Source organism: Odontesthes bonariensis, chromosome 2 (genome assembly GCF_027942865.1).
Source record: "Odontesthes bonariensis isolate fOdoBon6 chromosome 2, fOdoBon6.hap1, whole genome shotgun sequence".
NCBI classification, from domain to species: domain Eukaryota; kingdom Metazoa; phylum Chordata; class Actinopteri; order Atheriniformes; family Atherinopsidae; genus Odontesthes; species Odontesthes bonariensis.
Genome location: NC_134507.1, coordinates 46,675,758 through 46,698,663, shown reverse-complemented (window position 1 = coordinate 46,698,663; position 22,906 = coordinate 46,675,758). Strand labels below are relative to the sequence as shown.

Below are 22,906 nucleotides of genomic sequence, written 5' to 3'. Positions count from 1 at the left end.
TCCTCAAATTTTTCCTTCTCTGTCGGTTCTCTTGGTCGTAGTGTTGTGCCCTGAGATCAGCATCAGCCCGGGAGCGTTTTTTGGCCAGCGCGTCATGGTCTTGTTGTAGGCTGGACCGCTCGAGCTCGAGCTCGGTGCACTTTTGCTCCAGTTGGGCTATCATCTCTGTGTTAGCTTGTTGTGTTCCCTCCAGCTTCTCAATAGATGTGTCCACTTGGTTGAGGTGGGCTGCAAATGTGCACTGAATCAAGTTCGACATGTTCTCCATCGGTCTCAGAAACCAGGGTGGAGGCTGCATGTCCAAGAAGCAGTTGAGCACCAGCCGCAGCAGCCTTCTTCAGTCCACTATTTTTCTTTTTGTCGAGTTTTTTAGGTGGCATTTGGCACTTTGGTCGATGTCAGTGTCTTGGGCGTTCGACAATATTTTAGGCTAGTGACAATGGCCCTAAAATGTTGAGATACCCCTACCGGAGGTCGAACCAAACCCAACAATGTTTTTCCTCATCTCAAAGGTCTCCCATACATGAAATTGATTCTTGGCCAAAATGATTTTACTGCTAAGGCTGAAATATTGACACATTTTCATATGCACCCCCAAACAAAAAAAACACCAAAAATGTGACCTCTTCGTATGGGAGTAAAGACATAAAAAGTCATGCAGAAAATTAACGGAAGCTTTGAGAGCTTTGACAGTTGGCATGGTTGTCCCCAGGGGTCCACTATATGTACTAAAAAAGGTTAGATGTGGATATCTTGATGTATGAAGTAGATATAGGCCTATAATCACACACCTAAAATAGGCGGAAAATGATAAAAAATTATTTCTATACAGAATGTCATCATTTACTTTGAAATGGCTTTGTCAGGGAGTGTCAAGTGCAGACATATGATAGCTTGATTGAAAGGTGGGGTTGTGCTGAATCTAGCAATACCAAATATGTATATATATTGTGAAGATTGAAGATGGTATATCACCAAATGAATGAAGTGTCCACAATGAAAGAAAACTAAAATGTGACCTCTCCGTATGGGTGTTAAGACCTAAAAAGTCATGCAGAAAATTAACAGAAGCCCTGAGAGCTTTGGGACTTTGCACAGTTGTGGCCAGGGAGTCACTGCAGCTTTTGGATGTTGATATCTTGATGTATGAAGAAGATGTAGACCAATAAACACATGCCTAAAATAGGCGGACAATGAGGAAAAAATATGTCTATGGAGAATGTTATCATTTCCTTTATGGTTGCTTTGCTCATGATGATCATAGCAACACATATCATAGCTCAAATGAAAGGTGAGGTTGTGCTGAATCTGGCAATACCAAATATGTATGATATATGATATGAGTATTGAAGATGTTATTTTACCAAAAGAAGGAGGTGTGCTAAATGAAGCAAAATGAATCAGTGACAGCCTCCAGTCCTTTATCCAGTGATATAATGAATTCTAGAATGCGCTGCTGAGGGTGGCAGCACGTTGGAGTAGCTCTGTACCTCACATTGAGATTTTTCTTTTTTCTAAATTTCATTCCTTTTATTTCTTGGAAGAAATTGCATTTTTTGGACAACTGTTCCTTCCTGCCTTGGATGCTGTGCAGCTGGATTAATTTTTCCCAATACTTTTGTATATTTTACTCTTTTGTTATGATGCATAACCATAGCAACAAGGTGGTTTACAACAGGGAGCAGCTGATTAACATTGGAAAAGCAGAAATAATTCGACAACTGAAGCCAGAAATCCCACTGGAATTGAAAAGGAGGCGTCGTGGATGCAGAGCAGGAGCAAAGAGGAGAGAAAGAAAGAAGAAGTTCAAACCATCTCTGCCATCCGTCATCATGGGCAATGTAAGATCATTAGCTAACAAGTTGGATGAACTTCTAGCCTTGACAAGGACTCAGCAAGAATATCGGGAATGTAGCATTATGTGTTTTACTGAGACATGGCTACAGGATCATATCCCCGACTCCAGCGTCTCTCTGCCGGGCTTCCTGACTGTACGAGCAGATCGAGATTTAAAGAGTAGCAGGAAAAGGAAAGGGGGTGGATTGGCAGTGCTTGTCAACGACAGATGGTGTCACCCAGGACATGTTACTGTGAAGAGTCGTCTCTGCAGTCCTGACATTGAACTATTGGCAGTAAGTTTTCGTCCATATTATTTGCCAAGAGAGTTCACCAGTGTTGTTTTGGTGGCTGTTTACATTCCACCCTCAGCTGTTGCCGACACTGCATGTGATGTCATCAGTTCCGTTGTTGCTAAGATACAGACACAACATCCCAATTCTTTTATGGCAATATCTGGTGATTTTAATCATGCCTCACTCTCTGCTACACTGCCAACTTTTCAACAGTTTGTCAGCTGCTCTACCAGAGAAAACAAGACATTGGATTTGTTTTACACAAATGTCAAGGATTCATACATTTCGAAATCAAGACCTCCCCTGGGTAAATCAGATCACAACCTTGTTTTTCTCTGTTCAGCATATAAACCCCTTGTCCAGAGACTACCTGTCACAAAAAAGACTGTTAGAAAGTGGTCACATGAAGCTGAAGAAGCCTTACAGGGTTGTTTTGATGCAACCGATTGGATTTCTCTTTGTAAGCCACATGGAGAGGACATTAATGCCATGACTGAGTGTGTGACTGACTATATAAACTTCTGTGTGGACAACATCATCCCCACCAGAACAGTGAGATGCTTCCCTAATAACAAACCCTGGATCACCAGTGAGCTAAAGGAACTATTGAACAAGAAAAAAAGAGCCTTTAGGGAGCGAGACAGGGAGTTACTGAGGAGTATACAGAAGCACCTCAAAGTCAAGATCAGAGAGAGCAAGGAGGTGTATAGAAAGAAGCTTGAGAGTAAACTGCAGAGGAACAATATCAGAGATGTGTGGTCAGGAATGAAGAAGATCACAGGCCTCAAGCAGAGGGAGGATCGGATGGATGGAAGTCTGGACAGAGCAAATGAGCTGAACACATTCTTCAATAGGTTCAGTTCAGGAACAAGCTCACCATCCTCCCCTCCTGTTCCCAGCCAAAGAGACATCCCACCCTCCTCTGACCCACAGCTTTCCTGTAACATCTCCACCTCCACCTCAGACATGGATTCTTCTGCTTCCACTAGTTTGTCTTCAACCCAATCAGGAGATGCTGCTGTCCCCTTTGCCTCCCCCTCCCACTTTTCTGTTTCTAGAAGTCAGGTGAGGAGGCAGTTGGAGAGACTGAACCGGAACAAGGCTGCAGGTCCAGATGGTGTCAGCCCCCGAGTCCTGAAGGCCTGTGCAGAGCAGCTCTGTGGGATTCTGCAACACCTTTTCAACCTTAGCTTGACCCAAGAGAAGGTACCACTGTTGTGGAAGACATCCTGTCTGGTTCCGGTACCAAAGAAAACTCACCCTTCAGACATCAATGACTACAGACCTGTTGCCCTGACATCCCACATCATGAAGGTCCTGGAGAGACTCCTGTTGACCCACCTGTGTAAGCAAACCAGCACATATCAGGACCCCCTGCAGTTTGCTTATCGCCATGGAGTTGGAGTTGAAGACGCTATCATACACCTGCTTCAACAAACCCACTGTCATCTGGACAAAGCAGGCAGCACTGTGAGGATCATGTTCTTTGATTTCTCCAGTGCATTTAACACAATCCAGCCTGATCTGCTTCGTCTGAAACTCCAGAAGACTCAGGTGGAGGCCTCAACAATCACCTGGATTAATGACTACCTGACAAACAGACCACAGTTTGTCAGACTGAAGAATTGTGTGTCTAACCAGGTGATCAGCAGCACAGGAGCACCACAGGGGACTGTACTCTCACCATTCCTTTTCACTCTGTACACTTCAGACTTCCAGTACAAGTCAGACTCCTGTCATCTACAGAAATATTCAGATGACTCTGCAGTTGTCGGGTGTATCAGAGATGGACAAGAAGCTGAGTACAGAGAGCTGGTGGACCGCTTTGTGGCATGGTGTGGGAACAATCATCTCATATTGAATGTTAACAAAACAAAGGAGATGATTGTAGATTTCAGGAGAAACAGGGTCAGATCAAACCCTGTTTCCATCATGGGAGAAGAAGTGGAGGTGGTTGAGGAATATAAATACCTCGGTGTTCATGTGGACAACAGACTGGACTGGAGACACAACAGTGAAGCAATCTACAAGAAAGGACAGAGCAGACTGTACTTCTTGAGGAAGCTAAGGTCCTTCAAGGTTTGCAACAAGATGTTGCAGATCTTCTACAAGTCTGTTGTTGAGAGCGTCATTTCCTCTTGCGTCATCTGTTGGGGCAGCAGCATCAGAACCAGGGACCTAAAAAGACTCAACAACCTGATAAGGAAGGCTGGTTCTGTTCTGGGGACGACTGTGGAACCTCTGGAGACAATAATGCAAAGAAGGATTTTGCATAAAATCAAGAGAATTATGGACAACCCTGAACATCCTCTCCATGAGACTGTTATCGGAAAACAGAGTCTCTTCAGTCAAAGGCTTCTTCAGTTTGGATGCAAAACGGACCGCTACAGGAAATCATTCCTGCCCACAGCCATCAGCATCTATAATAACTCCTTGATTTAATTGAGCTACATCAACATTTAATTTCCCTCTGGGATAAATAAAGTATTTTTGAATTTGAATTTAATTTGAATAAAAGACCAAAGCTCTGCAAGCTCTGGTACCCTTTAGATATTTAATAATGTAAGGAGTTAATACTGTATAGCAACACACTGTAATAGAATTAATAGTGAAACAAAGTTAGATTTTGAACAATGAGGTGTTTTTTTTAAACGAGATTGAGGAGGCGGGACTGCAATTTGGCATTGACGAACGTTTTAATAAGAACTTAGATGAACTTACAGAACAAGTTAGGTAAATCTACTCATCCACATCATCTTCTGTGTTAAAGTGGGTCACATTTTGACAGTCAGGGAAGCATGAGCAAAAGTCAGTGCATGTTAGTCCCACTGCGAAGCATTGACATTTGGTGCCATCATCGCATTTGCATTTGCCTTTACAGTAAAGATGGGTAATGTCCCTGACTTCCTTCGGTGCAGCGTCCTTCTTGAACATGACCGGTTCAACTGACCCATCTTCTCTGAGTCTCCATCCCCTACCTACTGGGTCCCAGAGCTTCGGCAGGTCTGGTATAATGCTCTCTCTACATGTTGTTCAAAGGCATCCTCTGTCGGAGGCAGATTTGATGAACAAACGTCTGTGGTAGAAGCCAGGGTGTACCTCAGCTCATCCAGATTGGTGCAAGGCTGACCATCGACCCTCTTCTTTTGGCCATACAGGAGGAGGGCATATCGTCTTGCCACAGGCAAAGCTTCCTGCAGGCTTCCAGAAAGTCCAAACTGGGTCATTTCCTTCAATTCACTTAGATGGGACTTCAGTCTGGTGAAGGCAGTGGTCTTCCCGATTCTGTATAAGCTGCTGGTGGTGTCACAGCCTGTAAGGGCATGGCATGCTGGCAAACAGTCACAAAAATCTGGGCCAAGCTTCTCACAGATTGAACTGACTGGGATGAATCTTTCCTTCAGGCCATGTCCAGAGTGCATGTACACTTCAGAGGATCCAAACATTCCTCTGCTTGTATAGTAGATAAGCAGCACCAGCACATCTGTATCATCTGATTTGACTATTAGACAAGAATGTGACTGTGCAAGTTGTATTGCATGTAACACCATTCTTGTATCGGCTTCCTCCTGGTCACTGAAAAACTCTGTCAAGCAGTCAATGCCTGACTTCCTGACTCTCTTAACCTCTTCACCATTATCAAAGCCACCTGCCAAGATTATAGTTTTCTCTGAAGAGAGTCTCATTGGTCCAGTGTTGGTGATGTAGCCACTTACAAAGCTGCATAGAGCAGCTTTGTTTCCACTGCTCTTGAGATATTTCCTAAAGTTCGGCACACTGGCTTGTCCTGTGATTATATGTGTCCTAGTAGTTTGAATGGCACCCCGTCTTTGCCGCTCAAAATCTTTTACTGAGTGTTGCTGGTCATACCTGTCAAACACTAAAGCAACACAACGGACTCCTTCCTTTCCCATTAACATGCTTATCCTCTTCCAGACACACTCTGCCAGCTCGTTAAATGTCTGGAAGGCTGCATCATGGAGACTTTGTAGAACAGCCATGCCATCAATGATGTACGCTGATGGAGCATCACCATTTGGGTGTTGTGGCTTTTTTTTTTTTTTTTTTAAAGACATGGAAATCGGGAATTCTTTCATTTCACTCGTTAGATTGGGGACCCCTGGCCTAAAGCACTTTGACCAACTGTTGAACTGAAGATCTCTGGTGTCTCCTGGGCGACTGGTGGACTGGTGAGTTTGAAGATCAGAGAGCTGCAGGTATCACACACTTTAACAGCATGTACAAACCTACATTTTGCATTTTCTGCAGTCTAGTTTAATTCATAAATTGTATTTAGGCTATAAGCTATTGTAATGAATACAGTAGAGTAGAGTAGAGATACTTTATTGATATGCTAGATATAGAAGATATTTTTATTATAAATATAGTTTCACTCTAATCTGAAATATAACTACACAGATCAAAATCTGTTTTATGGTTTTGGGTGATCAACAAATAAGGTCCACTTGACTACACTAGATATAGAAGATATTTTTATTATAAATATAGTTTCACTCTAATCTGAAATATATAATCTAAATATATAGTCTAAAGATATTTTCACTCTAATCTGATTCTTAATAAAATATGATCTAGAACATCACTTACCAATTACAAGTGTATTTGAAGTAATATACTGGAGTAGAAAGTATGAGCAATCCTCTCACCACTAAAGTGCATTGAAATAGGGGCTGTCTCTCCTTTTAGTTTTCTTTCATTGTGGACACTTCATTCATTTGGTGATATACCATCTTCAATCTTCACAATATATATACATATTTGGTATTGCTAGATTCAGCACAACCCCACCTTTCAATCAAGCTATCATATGTCTGCACTTGACACTCCCTGACAAAGCCATTTCAAAGTAAATGATGACATTCTGTATAGAAATAATTTTTTATCATTTTCCGCCTATTTTAGGTGTGTGATTATAGGCCTATATCTACTTCATACATCAAGATATCCACATCTAACCTTTTCTAGTACATATAGTGGACCCCTGGGGACAACCATGCCAACTGTCAAAGCTCTCAAAGCTTCCGTTAATTTTCTGCATGACTTTTTATGTCTTTACTCCCATACGGAGAGGTCACATTTTTGGTGTTTTTTTTGTTTGGGGGTGCATATGAAAATGTGTCAATATTTCAGCCTTAGCAGTAAAATCATTTTGGCCAAGAATCAATTTCATGTATGGGAGACCTTTGAGATGAGGAAAAACATTGTTGGGTTTGGTTCTACCTCCGGTAGGGGTATCTCGAAAACGAAGGCCCTTTTGGAGCCATTGTCACTAGCCTATTTAGAGTCAAAAACGAAAATAAAACACAGCTGTAAAGCACAACTGGTTACGTGATAATCGTGAAATATCAGGAGAGCTCAAGAGCGTGCTGCCGTTCACTCTGCCGCCATAACCGGAACCTGTAGTTTTCTTTTTAATGGGGCTCATCAGAGACAGCTTTTTGGCCGATGCAGCAGCCCCGTCTTTAGCTAAAATAATGAATGGGAAGTCAAAGCTACAACAAAGAATAGTTATACCAAATTTGTGTTTCTTTTATGTATTCTATATGGCATTTTTCAAAAAGAAATAATGTAAGATTCAAGATCTGCCTGCGATTGATGTCAAAGCAACCTTCAGACGGACCTCAGTCTTTGACTTAAAACCGCTAAGTATTTCATTAAGATTTTAAAATATCCTTAAAATGATCATAACAGCAATAAATCCTCAGTCTAGACCTGGAAGATCATAAATGACATGCTAATCTGTACCTCACTGAGGTCTGGTGAGCCTCTCTTCAACTCTCCTGCCATCACTAGCACAGACTTCAGAGCACGTAGGCCAAAGTCATAATGAGACTGCTTGGACAGCTGCTCACGGGCCAACTTATACAGTACTGTCATCTTCTTTGCAAGCACCTAAAATTAACAATTGCAAAGAAACAAACATTAAACCATTAGCTGACACTGCTGACATTCAAATGTTCAAGGTAAATTATCATAAATCTTTTCAAATTTTTGAACAACAGAATAAATCATTGGTACTACAGCCACTATAAGCCATCAGTTATGCATAGTTCATATTATTTTACTCAGGATAAAACATCAAATAAAAAGTCCAAATAAAAACAGCTTTTTGTGTGTTTGTTTATTACCTTGGCCAATAGGAAACCCTCAGAAAAGAGCATTATCTCACAAATCTGCTGCAGATCAGGCACAATGACCACCACAGGCCTGAAGAGGGCTTTGACTGATTCTGGCAGCTCTGTACGTCCCGCATAACCAGGGTTCATAGTGATGAAAATCCCCATGCGGTCATCTAGACTGATCTCTTGCCCTTCAAACTGTGCAAAATGAGAAAGATGCTGTCACACAAAAGTAAACGACTCTTCTACGCACAGGCGGAAACGTGTAATCCCAGGTGATATCAATCTCAATTTTTGCGACTTGTCCTTGAATGTAGATGGAAAGTGGGTTAGCATTCAATACTTTCATTACTGGCCATGTATAACCACTGCACAACAAAATTACCTGAAACCTTTTCAGGTGTAAAATGAGAGCGTTGCGAATAGTCTGGATTTGGGAGGAGATAACTGATAATACAGAGGCATCGATGCGATTAAACTCATCAAAGCAGCCCCAAGCTCCACACTGGGCAAGGCCAGAGAAAATCTTCCCCACAGCCTGGCCACAACGAGAAAAGGGGTGGAAGTAAAAAACAGGTAAGATATGACAATGCTCAAAAATATTTGAGAACACACATTTTTCAGTGTTTTTCAGGTGTAACTTCTTACCATGCAGTCCATCCCTTCACCACAGTTTGTCACCATACAGAGAAGACCCAAAGCTTTTGCCAAATCTTTGGTGGACTCTGTCTTTCCTGTACCAGCTGGCCCAGCAGGAGCTCCACCCAAATACATAGAGAGGGCCTGAATCACCAATAAAGATATCTTGCTTAGAAAACAATTAGACAGAATAATCTATACATTTTTCTTTATGAGTAACAAGGTAATAAAGACTCATAAACCTGCGTAAGGGTGAGGTAGATTCGGTCTGTCAATGGGGTTATAACCAATCGACCATTCAACCCCATGTATTCATAGCCATAAGAGAAGGAGGCACTGCACTGACGCACAAACAGGTCATCATTTTTCTTGACCCAGTAGAATCTTAGCTGGCTTTCCCACTCAAATTCCCGGGCATCCATTATACTGCAGAAAGATTGAAATATTTATTCTATTCTGGAATTCATTTTTAAGTTGACCATTAAAACAGTCATATACAACAGATAAAAGTTCAAATCTGTAAAGATTCATTTTACCTGTTGTTCCGTAAATTGTCTACAATGTCTCTCGTATGGACATCAATGATAAGCACAGTGTTGATCTTTCGCCTGTCATTTTTACTCATAGGTTGAGTAATGCGTGTAACGAGCTCCTCGATCTGCCGCTGCATCTTCTCAGCATAGCTTCTCAGCGCATGCTTTGCTCCCTTCTTTACTCTTTGAAAGACATCTTCTACCTCCCAGGTCCACCATACTTGATTTGCAGCCAACACAACCATGCCCTGGTACAAAAACATCCAATCCACCCTGAAAAACATGGAAATGACAAATTCATTGTGTTCATTTGCACACACGGCTACCTGCAAAACCACTGAGTTCCTCTCTTTGTATTTACACGCACCTACTCCTGTCTTCACAATAGCGGAAGATGGCTTCCTTAGTAATAAGTCTGTTAGTCCTTCTCATCTCCAGTAGTACTTCCATCATCCACTCTTCCACTCTTCCCTCCACTGTGACAGGCTTTCTCATCTCCATCACTTCACCCTCAGCAGACACCATGGCTCCAACTACCATCTCCCCACTGCTTTCCATGTCAAGTCTTAGAGATGCTATGTTGTCATACATCTAATGCAACAGCAAAGACAGAGTTTCACAAAAATGGTAAGCAGTCATCCTCCTCGTCTCTACATTTAAAAGTAAAGATTCATATCTGTTCAATATTTTCTCTGTCCTGGTGCAATACCTTGATCATGTGTTCCTGGACACAGGCAGGGTTGCTACTCCCCAGAATGCTGAGGAGTTCATCATCAGAGATGAAGAAGAAGCGTGGAAATGCATTTCGCTTGGAATCCAGGTAATGATTAAGACTCTTCTGGCACTTCTCCAGACCATTACTCAGGGTCTGCAGATCTGTTAGCCGCATAGGAACCAGGCAGCACCGCTTAATGTTTGGGTCCCTCACTGTGCCATTCATTATCTATGCAAAAATGAGATGATATTCTTTTGAACAGTTTAGGGGCAGTATATTTTGCTTCCATCAGCCTCATACAATCACATAACTCACTTCTTTAAACTTCTTGTTAATGTTATCAAACTTCTTTGCTTCCTCAGGCAACTGCGAACGTATGTCTCCACCACTGAATATGCTCTCCAGGTACATCCATTTTCGTTGCACCAGCAGCCATACCTGTGCAAATACAATTTTGTCGGTAAGTACTTTTTTGGATTAACTAGTTTGGTGGAAAATGTTGTGTCTTTCACTGACCTCGATACTTTCACTAATGAGAGACAATTCTTTTTCCAACTGCTGTATGGTGCCAAGGAAAGGCCCAACAAAACGGCTGCCACCCATGCTCTGTAAGTTCATGACGTCATTGTCCACATTCAGCAGGACCTCATCCATTGCTCCCAGAATAGAAATACGTTCCTGTGTGCTTCTAAAATAAGGCTGCACACTGAACTTAATGTTTTCCCAGGTCTCTATCACCCCCTTTACTCCCTGAAATCACATGTGTACAAATGAGCAAACATGAATAACATGTTTTCAAAGTAATGTGTAATTTCACTGCTAAACTGACACAGTTGATACCTAACTTCTAGTCGATAATAGATAATATTTAATCAGTAAACATGGAAGCTTACCTTTTCAATACTTAGCTCTTTTACAGCAGAGGTGACAATGTCACCAATGACATTTGCATATTTGTACAGCTCAATGGAAAACATGTTCTCCAGGGTAAAGCTATCAGGGTCCACTTCAAAGCTCGTGCCTGTCCTTTCCATCAGCTCCTTCCAGTGCCTGAAATATAGAGATGTATTTCATCTGATTGGTTGTACAGAGGTCGGATCTACATAATCTATTCTGTATAAAGTTGAAATATCAAAATAAATGAAGACAATTGATACTTTTGATGATTATCAAAAAGGAAAAAAGAAAATATCAAACTTGGCACTTTGTTTTCAATGTATGATTTACTTTTGTTAGGTTTGATATCAACCTTCAGACTAACCTGTCTCGGAGGGCCTCATTCTTCAGGTCGAGCAGCAGAGGCAAAGATTCTCTGAACTCTTTCATGCGTCCATCTAGAAAGAAGGCCACAGGCAAGGCCCGAACATCTTTGGGCAGTTGTCTCAAGCTTTTGATGAAACCATCTATACCCTCCTGAAGCAGCTGGACATCTAAATCCACCCACAAAGTCTGAGACCACTTTGCTTTTGCATCCTGAAAGATGTTAAAGACAAGCACATTAAATACTGGAGAAGCTTTGACATTAAAAAATGTGGGTAATATATCCTGGCAATTTCAACTTGTGACTGAGAGCCATCACATCCCACCTTCTGAGCTTTATATACATCATATATCCGCCTCAAGCCCCCCATGTCTTTCTGAATCTGGATAATCTCTGGGTACACGGCGACTGGAAAGTCCAACAGCTTCTCAGCATTAGTGAGCTCCTGCCCTTCTGCCAATATCTTGGCAAGGTCTGTCTCATATCTTCCCATACGGTTCAGTCCTGAAAAGAACAATAAAAACACATTTAACACATAAACTTACATTACTGTCACTGAAACAACAACTACAGGCAGGATCCATGCACCTTTCTCCAAGTCATCTCCCACAGCTCCAGGACCATGCATGTTGAAGCTTTCAGCGAAGATGGACAAATCTTGCTTAAACAGTTCAATCTTCTCCTGTGTAATCTTTATGAATAATGACAAGAGAAAAGGAAGTTTGGGGCCTGTAAATGCACACTTCTCTTTACATCGATTGTGCAGGACTTCCATGTCTTACCACACTAAATGATTTCTTGACATTTTTAAGACTTCGATCCACTTGTCTTGATTCTGTAAACAGGTCACTCCACATCTGGGCAATATTAGCCACCAGCTCCAATTCATCCTCTCTGACCTAGAGTGTAAAAAGCACAAGAAGCTTAACATGGGAAACAATATGATTTTCCTGGAGACTAAAATGAACATTTAACACAGTACCTCCACTTTGTACATGGCAAGTGTTCTGTATCTTTCTTGGATGTCAGTGAATCTCATCTCCACGTCCAAAGACATGTCCCTGATGTCTGAGATGGTGCCAAGGACAGATTTCAGTTCTTCAAAAGAGTCAGGGCTTTGCTTTAGCTTCTTAGAGAGCTGCTGTTGTTTAAGAAAATGATAAACATAAATTACATACAAAACCCAAAGGATATTTACTATAAAAGCATTTGACAAACTGTTGTATGATTCAGTACCATGAGTTCCCCTGTCAAGTTAAAGAGATCCTCTTTAGCAGGTTTGATGAGTGAGCTACCCAGTGAACTGATCCAGGACTCAACCATCTCCTTTATTGTTTGGGCCAAGGGCTCTAGGTTTAGATGGATAATGTGCTGAGTCTTAGAGAGAGGCTCCCGCATCACCTGTTCTTTAGCATTTGAAATGATCTGCAGCTCTTTGTCACACATGACACAAGATGGGCTCATTGCTGCAAACTTCTCAACAACAGTGGTTTTATCGTTTTTCCAAAGAGGCTGATAACGCTGCCAGTGGTGTAGGTACTCATGCACAGAGCGTAGCAGCAGCTGGATGTTCTGGGACACTGTTGAGACACTCTCAACTAACTGTGGATTGTGCCGCACATCACTGAGGAAGGTAAATGTCACCAACTCATCTTCAGCTTCCGCTTGCAAAGGTGGGCACTCAATACAGGTCCCACGCATCCAACGTGGAAATTGCTTATGGTTAAAAAATAGATTGTAGATTTAGTCTTATATTACAAAATATTTTCAAAATGTCACAATACAAGAAATAACTGTGATAATCTCACCTCAGTGCTCTCAATACAGTCTCTAACACACTGCATGAGTAGCCCATATATCTTTTCTCTTTGGGGCTGCAACACAATCTTAGGGGCAGACAGGAACCCATCAATTTGGAAAAGAACAGTATTTCCCATCAGCGCCATGTTGAAGGCCTTGATGTTGCTTTATGTGAAAGCCAACGTGAGATATGTTACAATTCCTCAGTAATCATATTACTAAAATTCAGTGATTGTTACAACTCACAAAATAGATGGCAGCAAAAACATAATTATCATGTGATTACCTAAGCAGCATCTTTATAAGGGAGTCTAGCACCTTCCGTTCCCAGTACATGTAGTAACTCGCCATACATGGTGCTTTGCCACTGCTGGTTTCCATCATCAGATGTTCTGTCTTAGTGATGAGTAAACCAATGTCAGTATACTTTCTGCTCAGCAAAGCCACAGTCTTGATCCGCTCTCGCTCAATGTGTTCACAAAACTCCTTCACACCTTGACAAAAACAACAAATTGAATCAATGATGATGTTCTTGAATCCTTATTAAAAAAAAAAACATCCTTACATCTCATAAATAATATCTTTGTAATGATTCTACCTGGCAGACCACTGGATTTATCTGCTACTTGAAATTTAATTAAATTGGCCATCATCATTGACTGCAACTTGGATTCAATATCACTCTCATTGTTGTGAATCTGATTGACCACGGACTCAAACTTAGAGACAGCCTGGATACCTCGGCTGATGAAGTCAGATATCCCTGAAACCAAACACGGGATTCAGTTTTACAGACAACATTAATTGAATCAGAGCACAAGTCTGCATATATCATGTCACACAGATAATTCAGCTTCTGTGGCCAATGTACCCAAAGAGCACCAGTTGAGTCTATTGCATCCAAAATTCATCTGTTTTTTGACCGGTTCTATTTGTGGCGCCAGCATAGAGAGATGTTCCCCACTCAGGCTATCCATCACAGAGTGATAGCGGTTGAGGAGTTTGTTCAAGTCGCAAACATACCTAAAAGCAAAGATGATGCATGTGAAAGGAGAAATAACATCAGTCAGTGGTTTTAACATTTAGTATAAAACTCTGTATTGGTGAGTGCCATCACCTGAGGAATGTGTCCTCTTGTAGAGCCACATTTTGAGGCAGATCAGGCACAACGTAGTCAAGCCTCACAAGGCACTTTGTCTCAGAAATGACCTCCATGAGTTCTGGAGCTAAGTTCACATTGTATCGCAAATGTCTTTTGGGGCTTTCAGTTGGTGGAACATCCTTAATATGAAAAAATATATATATCAGAAGTATTTGAATAGATACGAATAGTAAGTTTATCTGTTGTAAAATACTGCAAAGGTAACAGCTTTAAGTGAATACAAAGTGAGTAATCTGTACCGTATCTTGGTTTTCAATGGTAATCAATAGGGTTTTTTTCATTAGCAATGGCAAGTTGCGTTCTGTCTTTTCCAGCCAACACTTATAATTCTGCAGCTGATATTCCTTGATCTGCACAGCAATTTTTAGGTACTTGTCTTTGGCCTGAGCAAAATGCAGAAGAAGAGGAAGTCATGAAATTACCTCCAACATTATTTTGAGTACAGTTCCATATTCATACTCACCTATACAGCAGTGCAACAGTGACCTCACTCACCGCTTTGATTTGTTCACTCTCAAGCATCTCTGGGACTTTCAGGAAGGGAAGGATAGTTTGTTTGATGTGGTGCAAAATAACCCCAGCCCATCTGATGGCTCCTGTTACTGGAGGCTCACCCCTACTCTGTGGGGGTTCATCCTTCTCTGCTTTAAAGACTTCCAAAATGCTGTCAACCTACAACAAGAACAAAAAAATCTTGTGCTTGTTGTGATCTTCCTTACAATAAAGTGAAGCTACGTGGAATGACCAAAACATATTACTCTTTAGGTTTACATTTACATTTAGTAAATGAACATGTAGTAGAACACTGTTCCATTAAATAACATCCAGGTTTAATATGGACCATCCATCCATCTTCTATACCCGCCGAATCCATCAGTCGGGTCGCGGGGGGGCTGGAGCCTATCCCAGCGGTCATTGGGCGAGAGGCGGGGTACACCCTGGACAGGCCGCCAGTCCATCACAGGGCCACACAGAGACAAACAACCACACACACGCTCACACTCACTCCTAAGGACAATTTTAACCTAACATGCATGTTTTTGGACAGTGGGAGGAAGCCGGAGTACCCGGAGAGAACCCACACATACACGGGGAGAACATGCAGACTCCACACAGGAAGGCCCCAGCCGGGTGTTGAACCTGGAACCTTCTTGCTGTGAGGTGACGGTGCTGACCACCACACCACCGTGCAGCCTAATATGGACCAATGGGCTCTAATTATTTCATTTAATTTGTAGGATTTTAACATTGGCTAAAGGTATGTTATTTTGGATTAAAGTGGCATCACAAAACACTTGAATGCATTTAACATTCCTCAGCTGCCGCTTTGACATCCAAAATCAAACATTTCACATCACAGTACCTCTTTGCAGTACTGGGTCAGGATGTCATCAAACTTTCTCATCAAATGGTTGTTGATGGCCTCTCTGGAGCGACTTTGTTTAAATTTTAGCAGCATCTCAAAGGAATTAGCTGAAGAGTGCTGTGTCTGAAAAGACAGATCGAGGCAACTGATGGCCTCTCTCTCAATAGCCTAAGCAAACACAAACACAAAAAAATGATCAGCTTGACAAAAAATACAACATCCATACAATTATGCAATTATATTGAAGCAAAATTACATTTAACCGTGATAGTGGACTTATAAAAACAGTTTAAATGTCCTAAACCCACCTTAACTGCAGTGTCAAAGTCTTGTATAATCATTTTCCAGCTGCTCATCTTAGAGATGCTGAAAGGGTTGAAACTGACCTCCTCAAAGGGCAAAACTAAACAATCCACTCTGCTCAGCACTTCATCGACGCATTTGAAACCTTTAAGCTCTGGGATAGAGATGTTGTGGAACTCCTCCAAAACCTGCACAACACAGATCTCTGTTTGTCTCACTTGTTCTTTCAAACAAGTGGGATTTATTCTATTGATGTACAAGTTCACACAATAACTGAATAGAATAGAATAAAATAAAGTATTTTCTATTCTATTCTATTCTATTCTATTCAGTTATTGTGTGAGCTGCACAATGCATACGTACACTTACCTGAAAAACACTGCATATGTCCTGGCAGACAGAGGCCATATAATCCGTCCTTTCAAACAGTCTCTTATGATCAAATTCCCAGCGTGGAGCTCTGTTTACTTTTTCAATTTCAGCACGGTTCTCTAAAAAGGATAACTTCCACTGTTCCAGAACCTGCTTAGCCCCATGGACCTTGGAATTGACCACTTCCCTCTTCTCTCTGTTTAAGGCACAACATTGTGTCACTTACATTCAAACTATCAAACAACCCGTTTGAATAAAGCATTCCGATTAACTACTGATTGTTATTAGCCTAACATACTCTTAGTGAATTACAATTCTAAATTAAGCGTTGAATATCCACCATAAACTTCAAACATATCAACACATACTTAAAAAGAGTGTGGATATCAATTCCAAGAACCACACGCTGACACAGCTGCCAGGCAATACGCTCCATTAGGGGGAACATGCGTTCTTTTGTGTTATAGTGGTGAGAGATTATCCAAATAATCTGCAAGCTCTCCATCAGAGGAGGAATGTTGTCCAGGATCACAGCAAAACTTTCTCCAGTAGCCAGATTCTACAACAGACAATGGTAACTTTGATAGAAGTGATGAAGAGAATATCATTTAATAATGTGTTTTGATGCAAATACCATATGTTGGTGGTCAATCTGTGACAGAGACTAAACAAAAGGGCAGCTCACCATGAAGTGTCTTTCCAGTGCCTTGAGGAGACGAATATTACCTTCTGACTCCAAACGGTATTTGGTTAGTTTAGCAATCGTTCTTTCAAGGGTAGAAACAATGCCAGAATTTGTTTTGGTCAGCACCTTCAAGATCTTCTCCACCACAGGCTGCTTAAGCTGCTCACTCAGAGCACTGAGGACAGAACCATGCTCCTGCCACAGCGCCAGCTCAGCCAAAGGCCCAGGTGCCTGAGGGGAAATGATCAAAAATTAAAGTGAATGTTCTACAATGATCAAGAATGTTCTACAATGCTAAATACATGTCAGAATATATATATTTACATATATTAATAGAGAGAGAGATATATATATATATATATATAGAGAGAGGGGACCCAAACCTGTGGCTGTTTGTTTTGCTGCTCCTCAATAACAATAGTAATCTGAGTTTGCCAGTTCCTCACACACTGCTCCAGCTTCTCTACCATCTCTGGGTTACAAATCAGCACATCCACTTCTGGCTCCATGTCTAGCTCAGGGATGTGAAGTACAGTCTCATCTAGAGCAAAGAGCCTGAATTCAGACTGAGGTCCATAAAATTTGAAAATAACCATGGAAAAATTGATTTTTGCTCTAATGACAAATCCAAGACTACAATCTTAGCAAAACACCATGGTTCTCTCATGGCAGCAGCGGCTCAAAATGTGCTTGAAACATCAGAGAAATTTCAAATGCAAAGTTGTTGCAGACTACTTTGCAGAGGTCACTAAATTCCCCAGTTTCCTAAGCAAAACAAACCTTTTTGAAGCTGTTGGAGAGCTGTGTTGACCTGTGCCAAAAACTTATGTGTCCTGTTGAGCAACTCATCGCGAATCAAGAATTGCCCACTTGGCTTCACTGGAACATCCTCTTCACTGGTTTCCTCCTGAGGGAAAACTTCCTTGTTTTGACCACTTGTCCCAGCTGTTGCCATCTGGCGTGCAGTGAACATGGGTATATAAACCTGATGAGAGAAACAAAGAAAAGGGAATTTCTCTTTTTCAAAAGGTTAATGTTTCCAGTGTTTGCTCTGCTGTTAGTCAGTGATTGCTATTGATTTAACTAATTTAACTCACATGGACAAGGCGGTTCTGCAGCACTTGAAGAGGATGTCCACTATACATGCCAAAGTCAAGTAGCCTGGGCATGACGGCAATGGCTTCTTCCATGTCCAGAGGTTTAACAATTATCTCTGTTCAAAACATCAAGAATAATATCTTAATTCACCTTTTTTTTTGTGCAATACAGGACAAAGCATGTGTAATGTAATTATACTGAAAAGTCATCTCACCCGGTGTATCTCTGATAAAGTAGAAGGTACGAGATTTCAAAAATCTCTCTTGATGCTCATTCACTGCTACATGTAGCTCAATGTGATAGACCACTTTAACCTCTGTCTTCTGAAAACACCAAACCAGAAATGAGTTTTAAACTTGACCATTTCTAACTTCTTCGCCAACATTGAATTTAGGAGAAAAAAAAATTCAAACAAGGTCACTTTGTTCTTACGTAGCTGAGGATTTCCACATTCATGTCGCCCGAGTTAGAGGCGATCTCTGCCTCACTTAGTGTCGAGGACTTTTGGTCAGGATCTGAAGAGTCTCCACCTTTCTTCTCTGAAGTAGAAGATACTTTTATTATTCAATGTACTAATGCTGTATTCAAATATATATACAAGTGTTCAATCAGTGTTCAAACCTGGCTGTGTCGATGAGTCTGTGTAGGTGCTTGTTCTATGTGTACTTATGTGTCTCTGGATGTAGGGCTGGGCGATATGGGAAAAAGTCATATCACGATATATTTTTTTACATCAGTCAATATCGATATATATCACGATATAAAACAAATCCCTATTTTGTGAATTTTAAATGTTCCCTGTTACTCTTAATTGAGATTTGATGATATCAGAAAATTCATTTTTAATGAAATATTTATTTTCTGTCAAAGTTGAACATGACATGTGACACTATACAACTGTTTCCGATAAATACAGAACAGGTGTTTGAAATGAAAATCCTGTATCTGACGGCTCAGCTGTTTGCTCTCCAGCAGCGGTGGTCTCTCTTGCTGTTCGGGGGCTCTCAGCTGATGAACACATCCCTCACACACGCAGTAAACTCACTCAGTTGCTTGTATCAGAAACACAGGAAACATGTTGCTCTGCACTCGCTTCAGTGAGGAGGGGCCGCTCTCTTTATTAAACATTGACCGGGGTTATGCCGAGAAGTGCATCCACATTCGCGGGACCAGCAGGGGATGCATACAATATGCATAATGCATATTGTATGCATCCCCTGCTGGTCCTGCTTTAAAGAGAGTCTGGAATGGAATGATATAACTACATCATAAATTTGTTAATCTGATTGAATTAACAGATGCAAATTTCAACGAGTCCAAAATTGTCTCTAAAATTAAAATAATCAAATTTCATAGTTTTAGGTTCATTATATTATTTCATACTGAGTAAAGATTGACCGTCTTACTAGAAAAGTGTGAGTCACGGCCCTTTGGAATATTTGTACAATAATATAATGATAGGTGAAAGAGATGCTCTAATCTGTACAATTGTCGGATTATCATAAGTGTACATGTGTTATTCATCTACATGAAGAAATGAGAAAAAAGATGAACTAATGAAATAACATTGTCAGCTGAATATTAGCGAATGGGGATGCACTTCTCGGCATAACACCGGTTATCACCACAATGCTCCCTGGAGCTTTGGTCCAGAGTACCGTGGCGTTCCAAAACTGAAGTCGTTATCTTTGGACCTGAGCGCTTCAGGGAGAAATTGTCTACCTATATAGTTACTCTAGATGGTATTTCCTTGGCTTCTAGTTCTACAGTGAGGAACCTTGGAGTTATTTTTTACCAGAACTTATCATTTGACTCACATATAAAACAGGTTTCTAGGACTGCCTTCTTTCATCTTCGTAATATTGTTAAAATCAGGAACATCCTGTCTCAGAGTGATGCAGAAAAACTAGTCCATGCATTTGTTACTTCAAGATTGGACTACTGTAATTCTTTATTATTGGGCTGTCCCACATATTCTCTGAAAAGCCTTCAGCTGATCCAAAATGCTGCAGCCAGAGTTTTGATGAGAACTAACAGGAGAGATCATATTTCTCCAGTTTTAGCTTCTCTTCATTGGCTCCCTGTTAAATTCAGAATAGAATTTAAGATTCTTCTCCTCACATATAAAGCTCTTAATGACCGAGCTCCATCATATCTTAAAGATCTCATTGTAAGATATTTTCCTAACAGAGCACTTCGTTCCCAAACTGCAGGTTTACTTGAGGTTCCCAGAGTTTCTAAAAGTAGAATGGGAGGCAGAGCCTTCAGTTATCAGGCCCCTCTCTGTGGAACCAGCTGCCAGTTTGGGAGGCAGAGCCCTCAGTTATCAGGCCCCTCTCTGTGGAACCAGCTGCCAGTTTGGGAGGCAGAGCCCTCAGTTATCAGGCCCCTCTCTGTGGAACCAGCTGCCAGTTTGGGAGGCAGAGCCTTCAGTTATCAGGCCCCTCTCTGTGGAACCAGCTGTTAGTTTGGCTTCAGGAAGCAGACACCCTTTCCACTTTTAAGACCAGGCTTAAAACTTTCCTTTTTGATAAAGCTTATAGTTAGGGATGGCTCAGGTGATCCTGTAGTTAAGCTGCTATAGGCCCAGCCTGCTGGGGGGCTTCATCTGTCACACCTTTCCTCACTTTACTCTCTTTATGTATATGTGACATTATTGTGGTCATTAACTCGTGTTTCCCTGTTCCAACAGATATCCTTTGAATGGTGTTACAGTGCGGTGGAGGCGGATGGCCACCCTTCCTGGTTCTGGTTCTGCCAGAGGTTTCTTCCTGTTCAAAGGGAGTCGTTTCTCTCCACAGTCGCCTCAGGCACGCTCAGGCCGGGAGATTGGACCGAAAAACAAAAAGTTTTCAGTGCAATCTGTTGGTTTCCTTAGCTAGGAAATTGTTTTTGAATTGGCTCTACATGAACGAATTGGATTATTTTATGAATAATTATGATTACAATTAATTGAATTCCAATTGGCTTGAATTATTATCTAAGTGCCTTGAGATGACATTTGTTGTATTTGGCGCTATATAAATAAAAATGAATTGAATTTAATTGAATTCCTCAGTCATGTTCACATATGGTTTCTTCTGTGCCCGACAGAGCCTTAACCTGCTTTTTAACCTGCTTTCACCTCCACATCCAGCTCTCTTACTAAAGTATGAGGAGTGCATGATGAAATGGGTTTTCAGTGCTGTTGGTGTTAATGACCGATTAATGGCCGAAATCAAAAAGATACTAAACTGATTTTGGTAGTCTCCCTTGCTCACAAACATGTCTCACAATTCAAGAAATCTTTGGATTATATTATGTAGTGGAGATGATGGCTTATTCAGTCTTATTATTCTGAAATTCCTCCACAGTTTGTACAGCTTTTTGTAGATTGCTGAACCTCTATGAAGTGCTCATTTTATTCCCAATCATGCCTCTAACTTGCTGCCAATTAACCTGATAACTTTCAAGAAATCCCACCAGCTGTTTTGGGCCCCCTTACTTCCCCTGCCTTTTCTTGCGCCATACCATCTTTTTTGCACTTGGGGTTGTTTGTATGGTAGAAACGATAAAACACACACATGTAAATGAGCTGTAAATGATCACATATAACCCTCACCGCGCCACACTTACCAAGAGGAACTTTAACTTCAATTTCTTCCTCTGTAACGCTTTTGAAAAACAGAATATATGATGGCGATTCTTCAGGTACAACGTCCAGGAACTGGATAATTTTGCGTTCTTCTTCTCCATCCTCACGGCTCAGGAGTTCATCGAAGCACTCGGGGCACTTGGACAAATTGAAGCCAGCGGATACCCTCCTTCGGATCCACTCCAGCCGTAAATCGTGGTGTAGCATGTCTACCCTAACCCTAACCCCACCTTATATTCATAGGTTCCTATCTGGATAGCTAAATAGTGTAGAACTTCTCTTTGGTTGGCATAACTCGGTTGGAAACTTTAAAGCTAACAAAGCTATGGTTGGAGCTTGGTTAACGGCTTCTCGTTTCCGTGGCAACAGACAACGAACGTCACGCGTCCGAAGAAAGAAGGGGCTGGCCCAGAGTGGTATAAAAAGATTATTACTCTATAGCTCTGGGCTGGCCCCAACAGACGTTTCTGACGACACGTTGGACTTTTAAATTCAAAAATAGAAAATAAAATAAGAGAATAAATCAAATATACCACCCTGCCAACTGAACAATTCTTAAAGATCTGCTTACACGAGCTAATGTTTAGGTTCTGGATGTCTTTAAAGTTCAATCTTGTGTTGCATAGATATCGAAACTGCTACTTATGCCCATTAAAGGTGGGGTCTGAGATCTTGGAAAAACGGTTCCTGCAAGCTATATTTTTGAAAATACACAACCTTGCCTCTCCCTTCAGCCCACCCCTCAAAACCACGCCCTCAAAACACATGAACGAGTCACGAGTCTGTGAACGCGCAGGGGGGAGGGGGGAGGGGGGCTGACGGTTGATTGGCGTGTCAGAATCCAATAGAAGTAACTCTCATCATTACTTCTATTGGTCAGACATTTCCTCTTGCTAGACCCTCTACAATGGACTAAAAGATTTAGTTTTTTTCCCAAACATTCTATTTTAGTGGGTGCAATGGGGTCGTGAGGAGGTTTTCAGACAATATGATAAAAAATGCTCCAGAAAACATCACAGACCCAACCTTTAATATAACGGTTTATCAACATTAGAGATGCCTAAAT

At 41.3% G+C, this 22,906-nt stretch overlaps 1 protein-coding gene across 1 annotated transcript in view; it reads right to left on the bottom strand.

Moving 5' to 3' along the window:
* The window catches only part of dnah10 (dynein axonemal heavy chain 10), a 93,501-nt gene extending 71,454 nt beyond the window's left edge, over positions 1–22,047 (bottom strand). Inside the window, exons 1-35 of the mRNA XM_075473144.1 lie at positions 21,822–22,047; positions 18,639–18,745; positions 18,421–18,529; positions 18,206–18,321; positions 17,889–18,093; positions 17,492–17,649; positions 17,109–17,339; positions 16,792–16,982; positions 16,421–16,619; positions 16,057–16,239; positions 15,746–15,916; positions 14,878–15,054; positions 14,622–14,765; positions 14,338–14,501; positions 14,092–14,243; positions 13,819–13,983; positions 13,507–13,714; positions 13,229–13,385; positions 12,657–13,136; positions 12,403–12,561; positions 12,203–12,319; positions 12,009–12,111; positions 11,746–11,924; positions 11,421–11,632; positions 11,053–11,209; positions 10,676–10,909; positions 10,475–10,597; positions 10,154–10,387; positions 9,812–10,035; positions 9,448–9,717; positions 9,154–9,337; positions 8,921–9,055; positions 8,658–8,810; positions 8,282–8,470; positions 7,899–8,045 (exon numbers count right to left, since the gene is read on the bottom strand). Of these exons, the coding sequence (XP_075329259.1) occupies positions 7,899–8,045; positions 8,282–8,470; positions 8,658–8,810; positions 8,921–9,055; positions 9,154–9,337; positions 9,448–9,717; positions 9,812–10,035; positions 10,154–10,387; positions 10,475–10,597; positions 10,676–10,909; positions 11,053–11,209; positions 11,421–11,632; positions 11,746–11,924; positions 12,009–12,111; positions 12,203–12,319; positions 12,403–12,561; positions 12,657–13,136; positions 13,229–13,385; positions 13,507–13,714; positions 13,819–13,983; positions 14,092–14,243; positions 14,338–14,501; positions 14,622–14,765; positions 14,878–15,054; positions 15,746–15,916; positions 16,057–16,239; positions 16,421–16,619; positions 16,792–16,982; positions 17,109–17,339; positions 17,492–17,649; positions 17,889–18,093; positions 18,206–18,321; positions 18,421–18,529; positions 18,639–18,745; positions 21,822–22,047 (6,363 nt within the window). The remainder of the gene's footprint in view (positions 1–7,898; positions 8,046–8,281; positions 8,471–8,657; positions 8,811–8,920; positions 9,056–9,153; positions 9,338–9,447; positions 9,718–9,811; positions 10,036–10,153; positions 10,388–10,474; positions 10,598–10,675; positions 10,910–11,052; positions 11,210–11,420; positions 11,633–11,745; positions 11,925–12,008; positions 12,112–12,202; positions 12,320–12,402; positions 12,562–12,656; positions 13,137–13,228; positions 13,386–13,506; positions 13,715–13,818; positions 13,984–14,091; positions 14,244–14,337; positions 14,502–14,621; positions 14,766–14,877; positions 15,055–15,745; positions 15,917–16,056; positions 16,240–16,420; positions 16,620–16,791; positions 16,983–17,108; positions 17,340–17,491; positions 17,650–17,888; positions 18,094–18,205; positions 18,322–18,420; positions 18,530–18,638; positions 18,746–21,821) is intronic.
* Positions 22,048–22,906: the final 859 nt, after the last annotated feature.